Source organism: Oncorhynchus keta, chromosome 25 (assembly GCF_023373465.1).
Source record: "Oncorhynchus keta strain PuntledgeMale-10-30-2019 chromosome 25, Oket_V2, whole genome shotgun sequence".
Lineage (NCBI taxonomy): Eukaryota > Metazoa > Chordata > Actinopteri > Salmoniformes > Salmonidae > Oncorhynchus > Oncorhynchus keta.
In genome coordinates, this window is record NC_068445.1 from 1573382 (window position 1) to 1593451 (window position 20070).

At 41.5% G+C, this 20070-nt stretch overlaps 1 protein-coding gene across 5 annotated transcripts in view; it reads left to right on the forward strand.

Annotated features, from left to right (window-relative positions):
• The first annotated feature begins 13505 nt into the window (after positions 1-13505).
• LOC118358000 (glutamate receptor ionotropic, delta-2) overlaps positions 13506-20070 on the forward strand; it is a 543733-nt gene continuing 537168 nt past the window's right edge. For 4 of the 5 annotated variants that reach the window (XR_004820395.1, XR_004820396.1, XM_035735345.2 and 1 more), the window contains exon 1: positions 13506-14357. Coding sequence is in view for 2 of the 5 variants with exons in the window: in XM_035735345.2 (XP_035591238.1) it covers positions 14270-14357 (88 nt within the window). In the remaining 3 variants the exon portion in view is untranslated. The remainder of the gene's footprint in view (positions 14358-20070) is intronic. The other variant, XM_052478478.1, reaches the window with a different exon arrangement.

Genomic DNA, 20070 nt, shown 5'->3' on the forward strand with positions numbered 1-20070 from the left:
GATATATTGCAGCAGTGAGCAGTCATGCATCTCGGTGATAATGATGACCCACCGACTCTGTGATTGCATTAAATCTGTGTCGCTGCGACTGTGGAAGAGTAAATGCTGGCACGTGGGCACTCACTTTGGTTCCTACCTGCTTCAATTAAGTTCCTGCTGTTCTTCATTTGGAGCTTGTGGCTTCTTTAACCTCCTCCTCAACTTGTTTTCCTCTATTAACCAACCAAACAAAATCTACCTCCACTCCTGCTCTCGTCACGGGGCTGAAGGCCCGCAGAGAGACTCAGAGACTTCCTTCAATCTCAGCAGCGGTGAAAGAGGATGTTCTCATCTCACGGCTCAGCTCCTCTGCTACTCGCCTATATGTGTGAGTGGCCATTTTGTCCATGCAAATTTCTCTCATTTTCTCCTGGCAGTGTCTCAGGGTGGCCGCAGCCCAGACAGTCCACCTCATTTAATCTCAACTCGCTTTCTCCTGCTTTCAGGGTGTCAGCTACAAAGCCAATCAGACCATCTCTTTTTATCACCTGTATGTGTACATGTGTGCGGGGCCATTGGCGATACAGAGGCAAACGTCTTCCTTTTGAGACCCTGAAAGTCCTTAATAGAGCACACCTAGTGAACAGGTGTTTTGAAGTGCACCTTTTGCCGAGGGTAATCAGACCAAACTAGACAAGTGCAAGGGCAAGTAATTTCCAGATGAAATACTCAAACTCGGATTGAGGCACTGAAACACAATTACAAAAGTGCATGGTGTTCTATCGGAACAAATTGTAAATCATAAAATGAATGACCCAATTTCTCCCTCCACAAAATAATCCTGCTCTGCGCAGAAGAAGAGCTCTTGTGTAAATAAAAGGAAACACAATGGCGGGGCACAATGCGACGACAAATTTAGAAAACAGATCACCAAAACACCAGCTTTCTCACAAATCGCGGTGCATGGAGGATTGATGGAACTTATATCCATGCCTGAATTGACAATTATTCGGAAGATGAAATTGGAATTGGGTCGTAGATGTGCCAGAGATCTATTTCAATAAAGCAATGCAAATATTGAATAATTTACATGAGGAGTTGATGCACTGTCTGCCTCATATAGTTGGTGATTTAATAGGCTAGTTTGACTGTAATTCATAGGGGTGATGAGAGGGAGCAAGAAGGAGAGCTTGCTGTGGGTGATAGGCTACACTCCATCTCTGTTCCCCTGAAGTCCCTCCTCTTCCCTGCCTCTCCTCTCCCAATGCATCCCGCTACTTTAATAGTTAGGGTATTGGGCCAGTAACCCGAAAGGTTGCTGGATCGAATCCCTGAGCTGACAAGGTAAATATCTGTCGTTCTGCCCCTGAGCAAGGCAGTTAACCCAATGTTCCCCGGGCACCGAAGATGTGAATGTCGATTAAGGCAGGCCCCACGCACCTCTCTGATTCAGAGGGTTTGGGTTAAATGCGGAAGACACATATCAGTTGAAGGCATTCAGTTGTACAACTGACTAGGTATCTCCCTTTCCCTTACTTCAGGCTACAAGCAGCAGTAGATATTGTTACCAGTCTGCAAGGTGTTCCATTAACCATGTAAAGCCAATGCAGAGACTAAGGAGATCACCCAAATGGCACCCTATTCCCTACATAGTGCACTACTTTTGAAGGGAGCGCTATGCATCCTCTTAAAAGTGGTGCACTATATAGGGAATAGGGTGTCATTTGGGAAGCAACCTAAGGACATTTCCCAGGAAGTACAACGCTTCCACTGCCCCCGTCAACATGTCTGCTTGTCTCCAGGGAGACAACTCTGCACCTTTTCAACATTTATTACAACCAGTGGCGATTTTAGCATGTAAATCTTGGTGGGGCATGCAGGACGGACGTAGTCGATACAACTATTTGTTTAGCACTTTTGAAATGTACAGTGACAGAATTCAGAACAAGGGCCATTCTTACAGTGTTCTCCCTGTACACCAAGTCAGAACAATAGGATAAATAAAGGGGGAATATAAGCAGACAATGAAAGCTACAATATTCAGGGACCATGTTTGTATGTGGCTTCATTAACTCAATAATATACATATTTTTTTACATTGTTTGCAAACTGATATGTAACATGTATTAATGCCAAAATAACATGCAAAACAGGCAAGCCCCACCTGCCCTGAATGACGGGTTGTCACTGATTACAACTGTCCATGTCCTTGAAATTATGGGCTGTATATGAGATGAGAAGTCACCCCAACATAACCTAATGCAGGCAAACATATACTTTTTAGTTACCAGAGGGTAGGACTTTCACATATGAGTTAGAAACACATATTGCCTCCCCTGTGTGTGGATCTGTCAATATCCCTATGAAGTGAGCTGAGAACTGTGTGTGTGTGTCCATGCGTGCGTGCATTAATTTGTGTGTGTGTTTGTTTCTTGCCACCATGCACAGTGATATGTTGCAGGTGTGTGTTGTTTTGATGCTGTGTCATTGTTCTTTGGACCGGTCTGTAGGTGATAGCTCCTCTCTAAGGACAGAGGCCGATTGAGTTAAGCACTGTCCGATTCACCTGATACCCAACTGTAAATAATCTACAGCTCATCATTATACAGTCTCTTCTGCAGGGATAGTGACCCTAGTTCACACAAACACACACACACACACACACACACACACACACACACACACACACACACACACACACACACACACACACAGTCACACAGTCAAGATCGTGGAAACCCAGAAAGTTCACACACACACTAAAAGAGAGATGACTCAAAGGTTTACTCTGCATTAGCCTTAGATAGAAAAAACAAGCAGGGAGTTGTGCCAGAGCCCAGGAACATCTCTTGGTTACATCAAAGGATACATTTATATGCACAAATATTCCAGATACTGATCTGTTACTTGCTGTAGTTTGTTTCTCTGTGAACTTAGCAAGCGGATAGATGATATATGGCATCTGTATCATCAAGCTGAAGTTTTGCATTTTGACATCTTTTTACCTGGTGTCAAATGTCTTGTGCATTCAACCTAATCTGCCAGGCAGTTCAAATGGAAGGGAGACCTCTGCTGTTTAGTTCTGGTACTCCAGACATCATGATTTGAAGTAACAAAAAAAAACACTTGAAAAAGGAACACACTGTTCATGATTAATGATCGCCTGTATTTCACGGTGTATTACATTCACTTTATTTAGTACAGTCAAATATTGCTTTGGTGTGATTGATTATATACCATGTCCAGGTCAGCTCCAATGATGAGGATGGTGTTGAAGACGTTCAAGTGGGCGGCAGCTGTTTTATAGCAGAGCAGACAGCTCTACACGGTGAATAGCTCCTTCTCCCAGCACTGAGAGACTGGCAGGGATTGTGTTGGAGCAGATCCTTGTTTTAGCACCGGCTTAGTGGACAGCTCCACTGTTCTAAGCTGGAGCGTGGGAAATGTCTTGTGCCTCATTTCCTCTTGACATTTCCAACCATCCTTGACTCTCACCTTATGTCGAGAGTTACTACTGTATCATTACCCCTGAGACGCTCCTCTCCATGACTCAGTTCAATACCCCGCCTGAGGGGCCAGCTAGGGTTCTCTCAAGGTAGAGAGAGAGGAAAGAGGAAAAAGCATCTTGGACAGCACAGTTGAAAACATTTGACAGCCGAGTGAATGTTGTGAAAGACAAGTCTATCATGTAGAGCTTGTTTGTTGAGGAGGCCATCAAGTACAACATGCTATTGATCAGGACAGCAGGAGTTCAACACTGTAAACACTGTTACCACCAATCACACTCATACTCTGTTAATATACGGTCCTAGTTCAGTATCAATATGTCTTTACCTCCAGGGTCTTGGTTTATTCTTTGATCAGTTGTCACCCATATCTTTCCATCAAAATGCATCTTTTGTTACACTCCGGGGTGAATTTTCCGCTAGGTGCAGATCTAGGATCAGCCCCCCCCTCCCCCTAATCCTAACCTTAACCATTGGTGAGAAAAAATATAAACTGACCCAAGATCAGCTTTTCTAGTGGCAACTTCTCCCTACACCTCTCTGTACTCAGAACCACACTTCAATCCCTTCAGACAACCCATTTATTACCCATTACTCGATTTTATATAGAAAACAGTATCTATCTACCATATGGGAATGAATCTTATAGCAGAGCAGTCTGATTGGTTACCAAAGAATCCTCTCAGGCTCTATTCTCTAGGACGTGTCTGGAATGGCACCCTATTCCCTATAGAGGGCACTACTTTTGACCAGGGCCCATAGGGCTCTGCACCACCGATAGGGCTCTGGTCAAAAGTAGTGCCCTCTATAGAGAATAGGGGGGCATTTCAGATGCCGCCTCTATGCAAAAAGATATCTTACTGACTCCATAGACGTCATGATGTCAGTCACTGCATGCACCGCACAAGAAGTCTCGCCACTTCATTAAGCTTCTATTTACACAGGATAAAGTGGGAGACGCTGGTAACTCCTGAATCAACTCTATTGCTTTTTTCCCCGCTCCAATGTCGAGAAGGCAGCACTTTGATTGTGTTTGTTTGTTGCTATCAATTATTCACAGAGTGCAGATCACAATGTTTGGGTCTCTTAATTTCAGCCGCAGATTTAGTGCCAGAGAATAGGGAGTGATATAATGGTGCTTATAGTGGAGCGCTAACAAAACCATTATACAGTGAGCTCCAAAAGTACTTCAGGAGCTCACTGTATTTCTCTCTGTCTCATTAAGCGTTACTAAGTAGGAATTAAAAAAGGAGCATAGGCACATAGCACTTCAGAAATAACCTAGGGAGATAAACAAAAGACAAAACAAGGTAAGGAAGCTGGTATAGGAAACAGTGGTCATTCGTCAGGGCTGTGTGGAATCAATAGGATACCCCAGGAGAAGCCAACTCATGAATAGAGTGTCTTTGTCTGTGTTTGTACCTCTGAACTAAACAAACTTTACTCTAATAGCTTTTCAGCTATCTGAGTGTGGTTACGTGTCTTCCTCCCAGTGAAACAGAAAGGTTAATAAACGTCTGCCATTCGGTTAATGAAAGGAATCATGAGGTGAAATAATAACTGCAAGGCTCGTGGTCACCATCCACTTCAATGGTCTTCAGACAGACATGTAGGCTGACAGACAGACAGACAGACAGACAGACAGACAGACAGACAGACAGACAGACAGACAGACAGACAGACAGACTCTGATCTCTGGTCTAGTGATGTAGCAGCATCTCTCCACCACAGAAGTGTCCTTGAGGTAGCATACTATGTCACTCATCACACACCTGAATTGCTCTTTTTATCTCTGTGATGCTGGGTCTCACAAGCTGCTGTAAGCTCATCACAAACATTTATACAGACCCCCTGATTAGATCGAAAGCCACACTCCACCCCCCCTCACCAAGGTGACATTTTCCCAATGTGCTTTATACACAACCTGATGGTGAACCTGCACATCTTGGAATAGAAACATCCCTGCTGTGCTTTAGTCAACATTATGTCTAAAGTACACATGTACTGTTGCTGCCTCACACTTAGTTTCAGGGAATGGTGTCACATGTTTTTACTTGTTAGGTGCCTGACTGTGCGATGTCCGTCTGCTTGTCTGTCTGTCTGCTTGCCTGCGGTAAAAAGGGCCCATGAGCACCAACGTGAGGTTCACAGCAGCGTGTCAAATTGGGTGTCAAAGGAAATCTGAGAGTACAGTTGAAGTCGGAAGTTTACGTACACCTTAGCTGAATACATTTAAACTCAGTTTTTCACAGTTCCTGACATTTAATCCTAGTAAAAATTCCCTGTCTTAGGTCAGTTAGGATCACCACTTTATTTTCAGAATGTGAAATGTCAGAATAATAGTAGAGAGAATGGTTTATTTCAGCTTTTATTTCTTTCATCACATTCCCAGTGGGTCAGAAGTTTACATACACTCAATTAGCATTTGGTAGCATTGCCTTTAAATTGCTTAACTTGGGTCAAATGTTTCGGTTAGCCTTCCACAAGCTTCCCAGAATAAGTTGGGTGAATTTTGGCCCATTCCTCCTGACAGTGCTGGTGAAACTGAGTCAGGTTTGTAGGCCTCCTTGCTCGCACACGCTTTTTCAGTTCTGCCCACAAATGTTCTATATGACTGAGGTCAGGGCTTTGTGATGGCCACTCAAATACCTTGACTTTGTGGTCCTTAAGCCATTTTGCTACAACTGGAAGTATGCTTGGGGTCATTGTCCATTTGGAAGACCCATTTGCGACCAAGCTTTAACTTCCTGACTGATGTTGTGAGATGTTGCTTCAATATATCCACGTAATTTTCTGCCTCATGATGCCATCTTTTTTGTGAAGTGCACCAGTCCCTCCTGCAGCAAAGCACCCCCACAACATGATGCTGCCACCCCTGTGCTTCACGGTTGGGATGGTGTTCTTCGGCTTGCAAGCCTCCCCCTTTTTCCTCCGAACATAACGATGGTCATTATGGCCAAACGATTCTATTTTTGTTTCATGAGACCAGAGGACATTTCTCCAAAAAGTACGATCTTTGTCCCCATGTGCAGTTGCAAACCGTAGTCTGGCTTTTTATGGCGGTTTTGGAGCAGTGGCTTCTTCCTTGCTGAACGGCCTTTCAGGTTATGTCAATATAGGACACGTTTTACTGTGGATATGTCACATTCTGACCTGAGTTCCTTTATTATGTCATTGTGTTAGTTTGGTCAGGGTGTGAGTTGGGGTGGGTAGTCTGTTCTTTTTTCTATGTAGTATTTGTGTTTGGCCTGGTATGGTTCTCAATCAGAGTCAGGTGTCGTTCGTTGTCTCTGATTGTTGTCTCTGATTGCCTGTTTTCCCCATTTTAGTTGTGGGTGATTGTTTTTCTCTGTGTCTTCACCGGACAGAACTGTTTCGTTTTCGTTCATTCTCCTTGTTATTTAGTTTTTTTGTGTTCAGAGTTAATAAATATCAACATGGACACGTACCACGCTGCATATTGGTCCGATCCTTCATACTCCTCGTCAGAGGAAGACGTATCTCGTTACAGGATATAGATACTTTTGTACCTGTTTCCTTCAGCATCTTCACAAGGTTGATTTGAACTTTTCGCACCAAAGTACGTTCATCTCTAGGAGACAGAACACGTCTCCTTCCTGAGCGGTATGACGGCTGCGTGGTCCCATGGTGTTTATACTTGCGTACTATTGTTTGTACAGATGAACGTGGTCCCTTCAGGCATTTGGAAATTGCTGCCAAAGATGAACCAGACTTGTGGAGGTCTACAATTTGTTTTCTGTCAAGCAAAGAGGCACAGAGTTTGAAGGTAGGCCTTGAAATACATCCACAGCGACACCTCCAATTAACTCAAATGATGTCAATCAGCCTATCAGAAGCTTCCACATCCATTACATAATTTTGTTGAGTTTTCCAAGCTGTTTAAAGGCACAGTCAACTTAGTGTATGTAAACCTCTGACCCACTGGAATTATGATACAGTGAATTATAAGTTAAATAATCTGTCTGTAAACAATTGTTAGAAAAAAGACTTGTGTTATACTCAAAGTAGATGTCCTAACCGACTTGGCAAAATATAGTTTGTTAACAAGAAATTTGTGGAGTGGTTGAAAAACGAGCTCTAATTACTCTCATGACTGTATTTAAACTTCCGACTTCAACTGTATATTTTTTTTAGGTATATACATTTCGACCATGTTCCATCCTAACAATTTGGAATGAGCAAATGGTGGTCAAAGCAAGAGCGTGAAAAGTCTGGACAACCCATCTCTCTCTCTTTCCTCTCTCTCTCCAATTAATGTCACCTCTCCTAGCTCTTTCAACCCATTCTTTCCACAGACATCTTTGAATCTTAATTCGGAGCAGATATTTAAGAGTTTTTCGAAAACATAGTCACATAAAAACAGAGGGAAATTTTACCGAAATTCTGTTCTTCCAGTAAATGTGTTCTTGTACAAGTTTCAGCGTAAATTGTTAAAAGTAGTTGCTGTGCATAGAATGGTATGGTTTGTTAACCTTTTGAAATCAATGTTTTTTATTTGGCATACATTTTAAGTGAAGCGTCTGAGTGGAATTTCCCCTGCCTGTCTGACTGCCTCCCTATCTATCTGCCCGTTAATCTGTCTGTCTGCCTCTGTCCCTCTGTCCACTCTTAAACAGCCGACCTGTCGTTATTAATGACCCCTGCATTATTAATCCCAGCATGCATTAACATGCTGCACCTTCCCTTTTCTTTATCACACACCTCATCCAATCACTGTAGTTAATGGGGTCGCACTGGCTCATTCAGTCTTCTCAATACAACGTGACAGCAGCAACTGTATTCTCCACTCCCATGAGCCTCTCTGGTTCCGCCGGGTCACTCTGCTCGCTCTTCAAATCTGGCCTATCCATAACAACCAAGGCACACGGACATAAAATTATATGTGTGCAAAACTCATATTGACGGTGTGAGTAGCCTACTACAGTAAATGTTTTTTTTGGAGATAGTTGTGATTTTAGCACATGCACAAACAATAGTGTTAAAAGACAATAGTGTCACAAGGTTGTAATCTCTTATTGATAGATGTGCTGGGTGTCTCGAGATTGCATAGGCTCTAATTACCTTCCTGTGAATGCACACTTCAACATTCCCACTCACTGTTGATGCTAGCACTTGCCCCCAAAAGGTGTACAATCTGGGTTACAGTGGGGCAAAAAAGTATTTAGTCAGCCACCAATTGTGCAAGTTCTCCCACTTAAGAAGATGAGAGAGGCCTGTAATTTTCATCATAGGTACAATTCAACTATGACAGACAAAATGAGAAAGAAAATCCAGAAAATCACATTGTATGATTTTTTTAAATGAATTTATTTGCAAATGATGGTGGAAAATAAGTATTTGGTCAATAACAAAAGTTTATCTCAATACTTTGTTATATACCCTTTTTTGGCAATGACAGAGGTCAAACGTTTTCTGTAAGTCTTCACAAGGTTTTCACACACGGTTGCTTGTATTTTGGCCCATTCCTCCATGCAGTTCTCCTCTAGAGCAGTGATGTTTTGGAGCTGTTGCTGGGAAACACGGACTTTCAACTCCCTCCAAAGATTTTCTATGGGGTTGAGATCTGGAGACTGGCTAGGCCACTCCAGGACCTTGAAATGCTTCTTACGAAGCCACTCCTTCATTGCCCGGGAGTTGTGGTTGGGGTCATTGTCATGCTGAAAGACCCAGCCACGTTTCATCTTCAATGTCCTTGCTGATGGAAGGAGGTTTTCACTCAAAATCTCACGATACATGGCCCCATTCATTCTTTCCTTTACATGGATCAGTCGTCCTGGTCCCTTTGCAGAAAAACAGCCCCAAAGCATGATGTTTCCACCACCATGCTTCACAGTAGGTATGGTGTTCTTTGGATGCAACTCAGCATTCTTTGTCCTCCAAACACAACGAGTTTAGTTTTTACCAAAAAGCTATATTTTGGTTTCATCTGACCATATGACATTCTCCCAATCTTCTTCTGGATCATCCAAACGCTCTCTAGCAAACTTCAGACGTGCCTGGACATGTACTGGCTTACGCAGGGGGACATGTCTGGCACTGCAGCATTTGAGTTGCTGGCGGCTTAGTGTGTTACTGATGGTAGGCTTTGTTACTTTTTTTGGTCCCAGCTCTCTGCAGGTCATTCACTAGGTCCCCCCCGTGTGGTTCTGGGATTTTTGTTCACCGTTCTTGTGATCATTTTGACCCCACTGGGTGAGATCTTGCGTGGAGCCCCAGATCAAGGGAGATTATCAGTGGTCTTGTATGTCTTCCATTTTCTAATAATTGCTCCCACAGTTGATTTCTTCAAACCAAGCTGCTTACCTATTGCAGATTCAGTCTACCCAGCCTGGTGCAATTTTGTTTCTGGTGTCCTTTGACAGCTCTTTGGTCTTGGCCATAGTGGAGTTTGTAGTGTGACTGTTTGAGGTTGTGGACTGGTGTCTTTTATACTGATAACAACTTCAAACAGGTGCCATTAATACAGATAACGAGTGGAGGACAGAGGAGCCTCTTAAAGAAGAAGTTACAGGTCTATGAGAGCCAGAAATCTTGCTTGTTTGTAGGTGACAAAATACTTATTTTCCACCATAATTTGCAAATAAATAAATTAAAAATCATTTTCTGGATTTTTTTTTCTTCTCATTTTGTCTGTCATAGTTGAAGTGTACCTATGATGAAAATTACAGGTCTCTAATCTTTTTAAGTGGGAGAACTTGCACAATTGGTGGCTGACTAAATACTTTTTTCCCCCACTGTAAGTTTACAAAAACAAATCCTCAAGTGAGAGGATAAACCACGGAGTAAATGTAAATGTAATTAGGTGTTACACCAACACAATCTCACACTCAATTCCTGCAAATATGTGAGAGCTAACTAAGTTAGCTAGTGTTTAGTTACATTGAAAAGGAACTAACGTTACTTAAAATAAGATCCTTCGCTTGTCATAAAAAGATTTGACGGAGGAATTTGTATACAAAACAAATGTGACTATGTGAATGAATGTTGCCGACAACTATCTAAAGGTGACCTCTGTCACAAACTGAATCATGACCCTCTCCTAGAATTACAGCATAATATCACATCCACATTGGAAAGCTATTAAGGATTCAGGACAAATCACCAAAACAGTATGTGAATTTCTATGTGTGAAATTTCCTAAGATATACCAACTTTTGTTTTGGTTTGTTTGTTTGTCAATTAGGGTGTGTAGGGTGAATACGTGGTCTGTTGTACGATAATTTGGTTAAAAGCCCATTTGACATTTGCTCAGTGCATTGTTTTCACTGAGGAAATGTACGAGTCTGCTGTTAATAATGATGCAGAGGATTTTCCCAAGGTTACTGTTGACACATCCCACGGTAGTTATTGGGGTCAAATTTGTCTCCACTTTTGTGGATTGGGGTGATCACTCCTTGGTTCAAAATATTGGGGAAGATTCCAGAGGTAAGGATGATGTTAAAGAGTTGTTGTCTGTATATTTGATCATTTCATTGAGGGTACCATCAACACCACAGGCCTTTTTGGTTTGGAGGGTTTTTATTTTGTCCTGTAGTTCATTCAAGGTAATTGGAGAATCCAGTGTGTTCTGGTAGTCTTTAATAGTTGATTCTAAGATTTGTATTTGACCATGTATATGTTTTTGCTGTTTGTTCTTTGTTATAGAGCCAAAAGGATTGGAGAAGTGTTTTACCATACATCTCCATTTTGGATAGATAATTCATTCGTGGTGGTGTTTGTTTAGTGTTTTCCAATTTTCCCAGAAGTGGTTAGAGTCTCGATTCTTCAATTACATTGAGCTGATTTCTGACGTGCTGTTCCTTATTTTTCCTTCATGTATTTCTGTATTGTTTTAGTGATTCACCATAGTGAAGGCGTTGACTCAGGTTTTCCGGGTCTCTATGTTTTTGGTTGGACAAGTTTCTCAATTTCCTTCTTAGATTTTTGCATTCGTCATCAAACCATTTGCCATTGTTGTTCATTTTCATCAGTTTTCTATTTGAGATTTTTAGATTTGATAGGGAAGCTGAGAGGTCAAATATACTGTTAAGATTTTCTACTGCCAAGTTTACACCTTCACTATTGCAGTGGAACGTTTTGTCCAGGAAGTTGTCTAAATGGAATTTTAAAAAATTTGGTAGGTTTTCGGACTACATTCCTTCCATCTATAGCATTTTTAAATATTAGTTCCTTGTGCTTTGATGCCTCATGATCGAGTATTGCTCTGTTTAAGTAGACTGTGATATTGCTGTGGTCTGATAGGGGTGTCAGTGTGCTGACTGTGAACGCTCTGAGAGACTCTGGGTTGAGGTCAGTGATAAAGTAGTCTACAGTACTACTGCCAAGAGATGAGCTATCGTGGTACCTACCATAGGAGTCCCCTCAAAGCCTACCATACATACCCAGCGTCCGACAGAGCTGCAGGAGTTACCCGTTTTTGTTGGCTATGTTGTCATAGTTGTGCCTAGGTGGGCATATGGGGGCGGGAATGCTGTCACCTCCAGGCAGGTGTTTGTACCCCTGTATGCTGAGGGTGTCAGGTTCTTATCCGGTTCTGGCATTTAGGTCACCACAGACTAGTACATGTCCCTGGGAATAAGGAATAAGAGTTTGTTTTATGAAAATGTCAAGTCCATTGATAAACCATTTTTCAACCAAGCTTAATAGGCCTACAATTTGGCAAGCACGAATGACTATCTCACAATTTTAACCATAACTGTTTTTATGTGTCTGAAATAGTTTGTTGCCATTTGGCCTGGGCATCAGACTCCAGAGGCCTTTATTGCAGAATTGTGTCAATGAAGTGGTTGGTTTTAAAATTGGCTAACACTTATCACATGGTTTGTGCAGCCTGAAATATGGTGCTTTTGGATATATAGTTGGGATTCTATCAGCTACTTTAACATTTTTAACAAGCATGGTAACACACATTCATTGTTACACCTCTGTAATTACAGACTGCAATTACCACCAGTTGCATGTCGGTATTGTAGTGTAACTATGTATTACTACTTGGCCCCTGAGATCCTCAGTAACTTTTGCAGATGCATCGTTGAGAGGATCCTGTCGGGCTGTATCACCGCCTGGTATGTCAACTGCACCGCCCGCAACCGCAGGGCTCTCCAGAGGGTGGTGCAGTCTGCCCAATGCTTCACCGGGGGCACACTGCCTGCCCTCCTGGACACCTACAGCACCCGTTGTCACAGGAAGGCCAAAAAGATCATCGATGGCATTAACCCCCGAGCCATGGCCTGTTCACCCCGCTATCATCCAGAAGGTGAGGTCAGTACAGGTGCATCAAAGCTGGGACCGAGAGACTGAAAAACAGCTTCTATCTCAAGGCCATCAGACTGTTAAATAACCATCAGTAGCACAGCTACCACCCGGGTTATGTAACGCTGCACCTTAGAGGCTGCTGCACTATATACATAGACATGGAATTACTGGCCACTTTAATAATGAAACACTAGTCATATTAATAATGTTTACATACTGCTTTACTAATCTCATGTATATACTCTATTCTATTCTAATCTATTTTTGTCAATGCCACTCCGACATTGCTCGCGCTAATATTTATACATTTCTTAATTCCATTATTGTACTTTTCAATTTGTGTATTGTTTAGAATTGTTAGATAATACTGCACTGTTGGAGCTTGGAACACAAGCATTTCGCCACACCCGCAGTAACATCTACGAAATATGTGTACGTGACCAATACAATTTGATTTAGTTGGTTTTGGGTGTGAAACTATGTAATTTGATTGAAAATATGTATAAGTGGATCACTTGACACCTATCAAAAGTGATCCAGAGTGTTTTCCTACTGAGTCTTTAATAGACGATTGTCAACAGATTTCAGATTAGCCGATGCCCAGTGTCCCCCAGTCTATGAGGTGCATGGAGATGCCCACCACTGAACCAGGGCGGAGCTAGAGCCTGGCCAGATTGACTCTCTCGGTTCATGTGAGAAATCCCCGCCCTCTGTGCATATCATCCTCTCTCTGCCTCAGTCAGTCTTCCTTCCAGGTAATTCTGTTCCAGAAAATGCGCGGCTGGCAACTGCTGCTGCTGTCCCTGTAGTTAGCTCTCTCTACCGGGCCTCCTTCCACTCAGTATAGCTCACCCACCGACTGCTAGAGAGAATCCGCATGCGGAGCCTCATCGAGCGCACCGTGGTGAATTTACACTTCATTTTCTGTCGCAGAAGAGTGGTATCTAGCAGAAGAGTGGTATCTACGCTTGCCAGATTATTGAATATGGAGGTCCATGTGAAATATACATTTGATAATTTTTTTTGTTTTATGTCTTAAATATCAGTGATGGATCCAGTCTTTGAAACAGCATGAAAATGCAAGTTTTGCAGTTTATTTTCATTCGTTCAAGCTGAGCAAATGCGTCGTGTCTGTTGCAGAATCTACGGTCTCCTCCAAATCAGCTCAGGATTTGCGTATGAGAAACGCAAACCACAGCGTTCCTATTGATCGAACATTGCGTTTGGCTTGCCTTTATCCCCAGTTTCGGATTGATCCGATGCACCGGCGTTGGATGCGACTGTGGAGAACTCCATAGCTTTCAGCATGATTTGATGTAAAGGGTTTTTCAACAGGGTAACTGGACGTCTACCTTTCTGAAAACAGCTACATTCAAGTCAAGTGCGAAAGCCATCGATAGATCATCCCTATATGGACTAAACCTTGGCTCCTCGGGATTTTAAAACTAGTAGGTCACACATCTTGGTTTCGGCGCTTCTTGGGAAAATTGCCTTAAACTGCGGGAGCCATGAAAGTTGTTTCAGCAGTGTTGTTCCTTGCCATATTTTGGAGTCAGGAGTGGGAGCCCGTGAATTCTGATTCAATCATACACATCGGTAAGTGCGCCTTCTCCCAAAATCAGTACGCTAATAAGGGTGCCATCCCTCTGCATGGATTTGCCTCGGCATATATTTGGGTAGCCTATCTGTAATTGGCAAATCATTTGTGCCACCACACACCTCTAACAATATGGACATTGTCAGTTCCGAAGCATTATATTGGTACGGGATACATTATTGTTCAATAATATAATTCATTTTTACCTCCTACTGCAAAGCAATTTTTGACCTAACCTCTCATACGCAATTATACATAATGACTATTGAAGTTGCATATAATTATCGTGTATGTTTTAGTTAGGGAATTGCATTAATCATAATGTTTTTATATTCAATCATCTAAAGATGGGACATGTGAATACATGTTTTATACCATAGGCTAACATGTAATATTAACTTACTGTATAGAATGGGTCTCCTGTTCATTGCGTCAATTCTCCTGCTGCCTGAAAACAGGTGGTTTGAGAATTGCCTGGTGTCTGCGGATTAGGAAGGAATATGCTGATATTCTATTTCTTTAAACAATATCTCCACAATTACATGTTAGCTACATGCAATTCACCTGGAATAGCCTCAATAATATAGGAATGGGACCACTATAGCAGGGGAGGCTGGTGGGAAGAGCTGTAGGAGGATGGGCTCATTGTAATGGCTGGAATGGAATAAATGGAATTAGAGTCAAACATGTGGTTTCCATACGTTTGATGTGTTTGATTCTATTCCATTTTAGCCATTACAATGAGCCCATCCTCCTATAGCTCCTCCCACTAGCCTTCTCTGCACTATAGACAATGAGGCAATGTTGAGTGTGCAGATTGAAATGGGGTGTAGGAAAAATGTGCTTAGATGTAGGCAATGAGAGGAGGGTCGGCTGAGAGATAGTGTATACGCTCATGCATGTCTTGCTTGTGTGCGCGATAGGTTAATATTTGAATGGACACACATTGTGACCTCAAATAGAGCTTGCCAACTCGTAGTCCTTAAAACCAGAAATGAGTTACCTATGCTATGGTTCGTTCAGCCTTTCCTGGGGAAAATTAATGGGGTAATCAAAAATAAGGTTGACACAGGCTTCAGCGATCTTATACGTTCTATGAGATAATATCAGTCAGTTAACATGACATGTATGAAATATGAAGACTTGCCTAGTTAAATTTTAAAAAGTCAAAAAACATGTGCTGGTATCTGCTTGTTTTGATTACATAAATGCTTAAAGTCACAAAAAGTGACGTTAGCTGATGAGGATGACCTCATAGAACAAAACGTTTAAGATATGCTAAGCCTGTGTTTATCCCAGCCCATATTTTCAGTGTTTACCCCCCCCAAAAAAAAACATGAATTTCCCAATAGGCTTTCCTTTGGTCAATTAGCCATGGTGGAGTTTGCCTCAGTTAGTGCCTAAAAGAAATATGATCATTATTGCTCTCTATGGGGGATGGAAAGAAAAAGAGCGAGAGAGATGCACACCAATTTAGGCTCTCAACAATGGTACATCGCAACACACTGATGGATAAAATGTTCTAAGCAAGATAAACCTGATAGTGTTAGGTGCACTTAACACAAAACGCTTTACCTCATCTTGAACCACCCTCTCTATATAGCTGTCAATCTGTCAAGTAAATTGGCCTTATTTTTCTGATCATTCCAATCCCTAAGACTCTATGATAGCCTATTGTGAGGCCATTGTCGTGCAATGCATTTTTTTTTCATTTGTCGCACACCTGACAAAATGCATCGAAGTCAATTTAATGCATCAGACAAATTGTCAGTGTGAAACAAGGTAGGTGTAGGTGATTTACAGTAGCCTGTTTGTAGCTGTAGCTATTTGGGAAGATCAGGGACTTGGGTTTATGGATGGTCTTTGGAAAAACTGCTTCTCCAGTGAAAAACTGGGAATATTCAGCCTCCAGTATTGATTATGTCCTATTATGTGTCTATTTCATTTTTTTCCACCCAGTTGTAATGTGATTTTAATGTCATTATTTTTTTCTGATGAATGACAACAAGCCTCTGTTTGTTCGTTTTTCCTCGAATAACAACCTTTGGTGGTGCTTCCGAGTCATTATTTTCTTCCCCACCCTCAATCGATAGCTCATTTCCCTTGCTAGACGTTCCTATTTTGAATCACCAGGCCCACATGAAAGGTTACCCTTACGATTCCCCTCCCTGGTGGAAATGGCAGACTAGGCCACTTATTGGTTGTGATATTTCCTCGCATGTCACTGTCAAGTGAGAAAAGGACAGCATAAAAAAAAAGGACCGGCCTAGTTATTAAGGAACAAAATTGTGTTTCATCGGAAATACTTAGGCCTACGTTGTCTTCCAAAACAAGTGAGTGGTGGTCAGGAGAATGAAAAGCTACGTTAAGCATAACTTTGACGATGTCAGAAGGAATATCTTTCTAGTCTATTTGTTGCGGTTAAAGAAAGAAGGAAAGGGGAAAACCTGAAATCAACAGAGTGCTATAGCCTAGTTGGCCTAGCTTATAGCCTACTGCATCATCCTTTCCCGTGACGCTAGAATTTGAGGGAGGCATTTTCATATCACACGCATTACTTGATTGCCCGAGGAGCCTTCTAATGATCTGCATGCTGAAGGGACAGGCGATGCGCCATGCACGGCATCGCGATGGCGTGCCACTTTTATGAGGCTATTCAGAAAGTCAATTTGATTTATGTTGCTGGAAAGCCCCAAAGTCCCTGGTATTATCCAAGCTGCCTGGCATGGTCCTCACACAGCATATCCACCCGCTCACCATACACTACTAATGCAGAGGAGACAAACATTCCCATATGACAGTCCCACTTTCAGGCTACTTTGTTCCTTCCGCAGAAGAACAAAGATTCAAGATTCCCTGTTTAAAGCAGATGCCCTCTGTTTATGTTTCGCACCTAGCCAATTGAAATACAAAGTGGCCAAATCAAAATGCAGGAGGACAGGCTTATTATATTCCCCGGCCCCCCTAGTGGTCGTATTCCCCGGCCCTTCCAGTGGCCCCACTAGTGGTCGAGTCCTTAAAGCTTTTCAAGCTGTAATGTTGTATTCATTTTCAATACTCCTGAGGGGGAAAATCTCATCTTTATCATTTAAAAAAAAAAAATGTATTATGTAATTGTTACATGATGTATTTTGGAAGTGACCTTAATAATAAATCTTCTTTAGCTGTAATATGACAGGAGAACAGTTCTGTTTTTTTCTTTGCCATGGTAGTGGGATTCAAAATATATGGGTTTATAGATTTGGGTGTTCCTGGTGTTTTGCTAACCCCTTTCGCAGCTGTCGAGGCTACGTCCTTTTTAACGAGGAGCTGCACGTTTGCAGGAAGTGCTTCCTATCTATCCACCCATCGAGTTATGTATCTACGAGCTCAGACAGATCTGCTGCTCCATATTTATTTCAGCAGATTATACGCCTCAGATTTCCCCTGTGTTTGGACATCTGACTGAGTACTGGAAGTGACATCGACATACAGTGTGCATGTTGGTGAGGCACTCATCCAGTAGCAAGGGTGTAACTTTGTGTTGGATATTGGGGGGGTCAATGTGTTCCGGTGTGAAATGTGTAGCTGTGAAATGGTTGTTTCTGGTGAATTTTGAAGGGAAATATATATTTTTCAATCCTGATAATTTGGTTAGTATTCCCCAATCACAACTGAAATATCAATATTTTTTTTCGATATTACTTTAAACTGTGTTCTTACTTTTAACAGTTAAGAAAGTCACCACCGTGCCCCTTCTGTAACTACATTTAAATGTCAAAACACCTTTATTCTATTTGTGTACCCTTCACCAATCTTGGCTAGTACATGGTCTTGAATAACACGTTTCTTATACCCACTTAAAAGGAGTTGAAGCAATTTGAGTCTATACCCTTCTTACTTGGTTACACAATTTAATTGTACTATTAATTAATTAAATAATTCAGTGACAGTGAGAATATACAGTAAATCTTCAATATACAATAAAAAGTCCTTTGCTGTTGTTCTGGGATTGATTTGCACTTTTCGAACCAAAGTACGTTCATCTCTAGGAGACAGAAATGTCTCCTACCTGAGCGGTATGATGGCTTCGTTGTCCCATGGTGTTTATACTTGCGTACTATTGTTTGTACAGATGAACGTGGTACCTTCAGGCGTTTGGAAACTGCTCCCAGGGATGAACCAGACTTGTGGAGGTCTCCAATTTGATTTCTGAGGTCTTGGCTGATTTCTTTTGATTTCCCCATGATGTCAAGCAAAGAGGCACTGAGTTAGAAGGTAGGCCTTGAAATATATCCATAGATCCAGCTCCAATTGACTCAAATGATGGTTGAAATACGAGTTTTAATGACTCCAACCTACGTGTATGTTAACATCCGACTTCAACTGTACATTTATGAAATGTTGATGAACTTTTATTTGTTTCAAACTTTCATATATTGAAGTGTTCGTGGATGAGAGAGAGAGAGAGAGAGGGGAAAAAAAATCTATTTTGGTTATTGAACTACAGTAAGGAAAGGGATTTACACCCGGTAACAAAATTACATCATGGGTCCCTGATCTGTACTACATTGAAATGCATAGTTATGGATTTGAATGTCTTCCCCTTCATGGTGCTGTATCCTGAATAGGTACCCAAAGGTAGAAATATGCTATATAATCCTTTGCATATATGGGTATAATTCTACACATCGGCTATTATTCTAATGAATAATACATTTGGTTGGTTCGGACCAAATCTGAACCAATCATAGATGTCTGTTTCACAAGTTTGGACATCACAGTAGAGTAAAGTATAATTCAGTAGAGTACAATATACTGTACTCTACTTTAGTGTGCTCTACTGTACTGAACTGTATTGTACTGAACTATACTCTACTCTTCCTTACTGCTCTGTACTCTACAGGGCTTCACTGTACTGTGCTGTCCAAACTTGTGAAACATAGTTTCAATGAAACATATGGTTTTTCCTTAATTCTGTTACCGACTGGGTAACAGAATTACAACTTTGAATCACTTGATAATTCATAAACAAAAATTGATATCAGTAAAAACACGAACTAAGTCTACCTTTACTTGTTACTTCTGTGAATCTTCATTATCCTCCCTCCTGATGAGGGTGTGAAATGAGAAAATACTGTATCTGAAAGATATGTGGGTTTTGGTAATGGAATTACAAGGCACAAGGAGATGTTTCTTAAACGTACAGAAGGCAAATCATTTATCCGAAACAAACTAGATGTTGATATTAGTTGGCAGGGGTCTTTAATTCAACATTACTGTGTTTTGATGTATTTATAATACCTTTCAAGACTTTTTCTGGCAGATGTTTTCTAAGATCCATTTTCCATCTGCTTGACCAGAAATCAAAGCCAGTACTGAATTTATAAGATAGCCAATTGTCGAAAAATATGTATCTATGACTTCATTTCCAAAAAAATATAAACTCTTTGCTTTCATTTTGACACCCAATTTGATATGCTCCTGTGAACTTCACATGTTGGCGCTCATGGGTCCTTTTACCGTATGAAAACAAGGCTACTGCAAAAAGGTTATAAGATCTACGTGAAACAAGCTACGTATAAATGCAATTTATTATATGAATTCTCTCCTCTACTTTTTGTCTCCATCTTTATTATTACAACGTGTATGTTGGAATCTAAGGCAGACTAACCTAATCCTTGTTAACAGTCAGCAGGTAGGCCAGATGGACTGGACCATTTCAAACGTGCT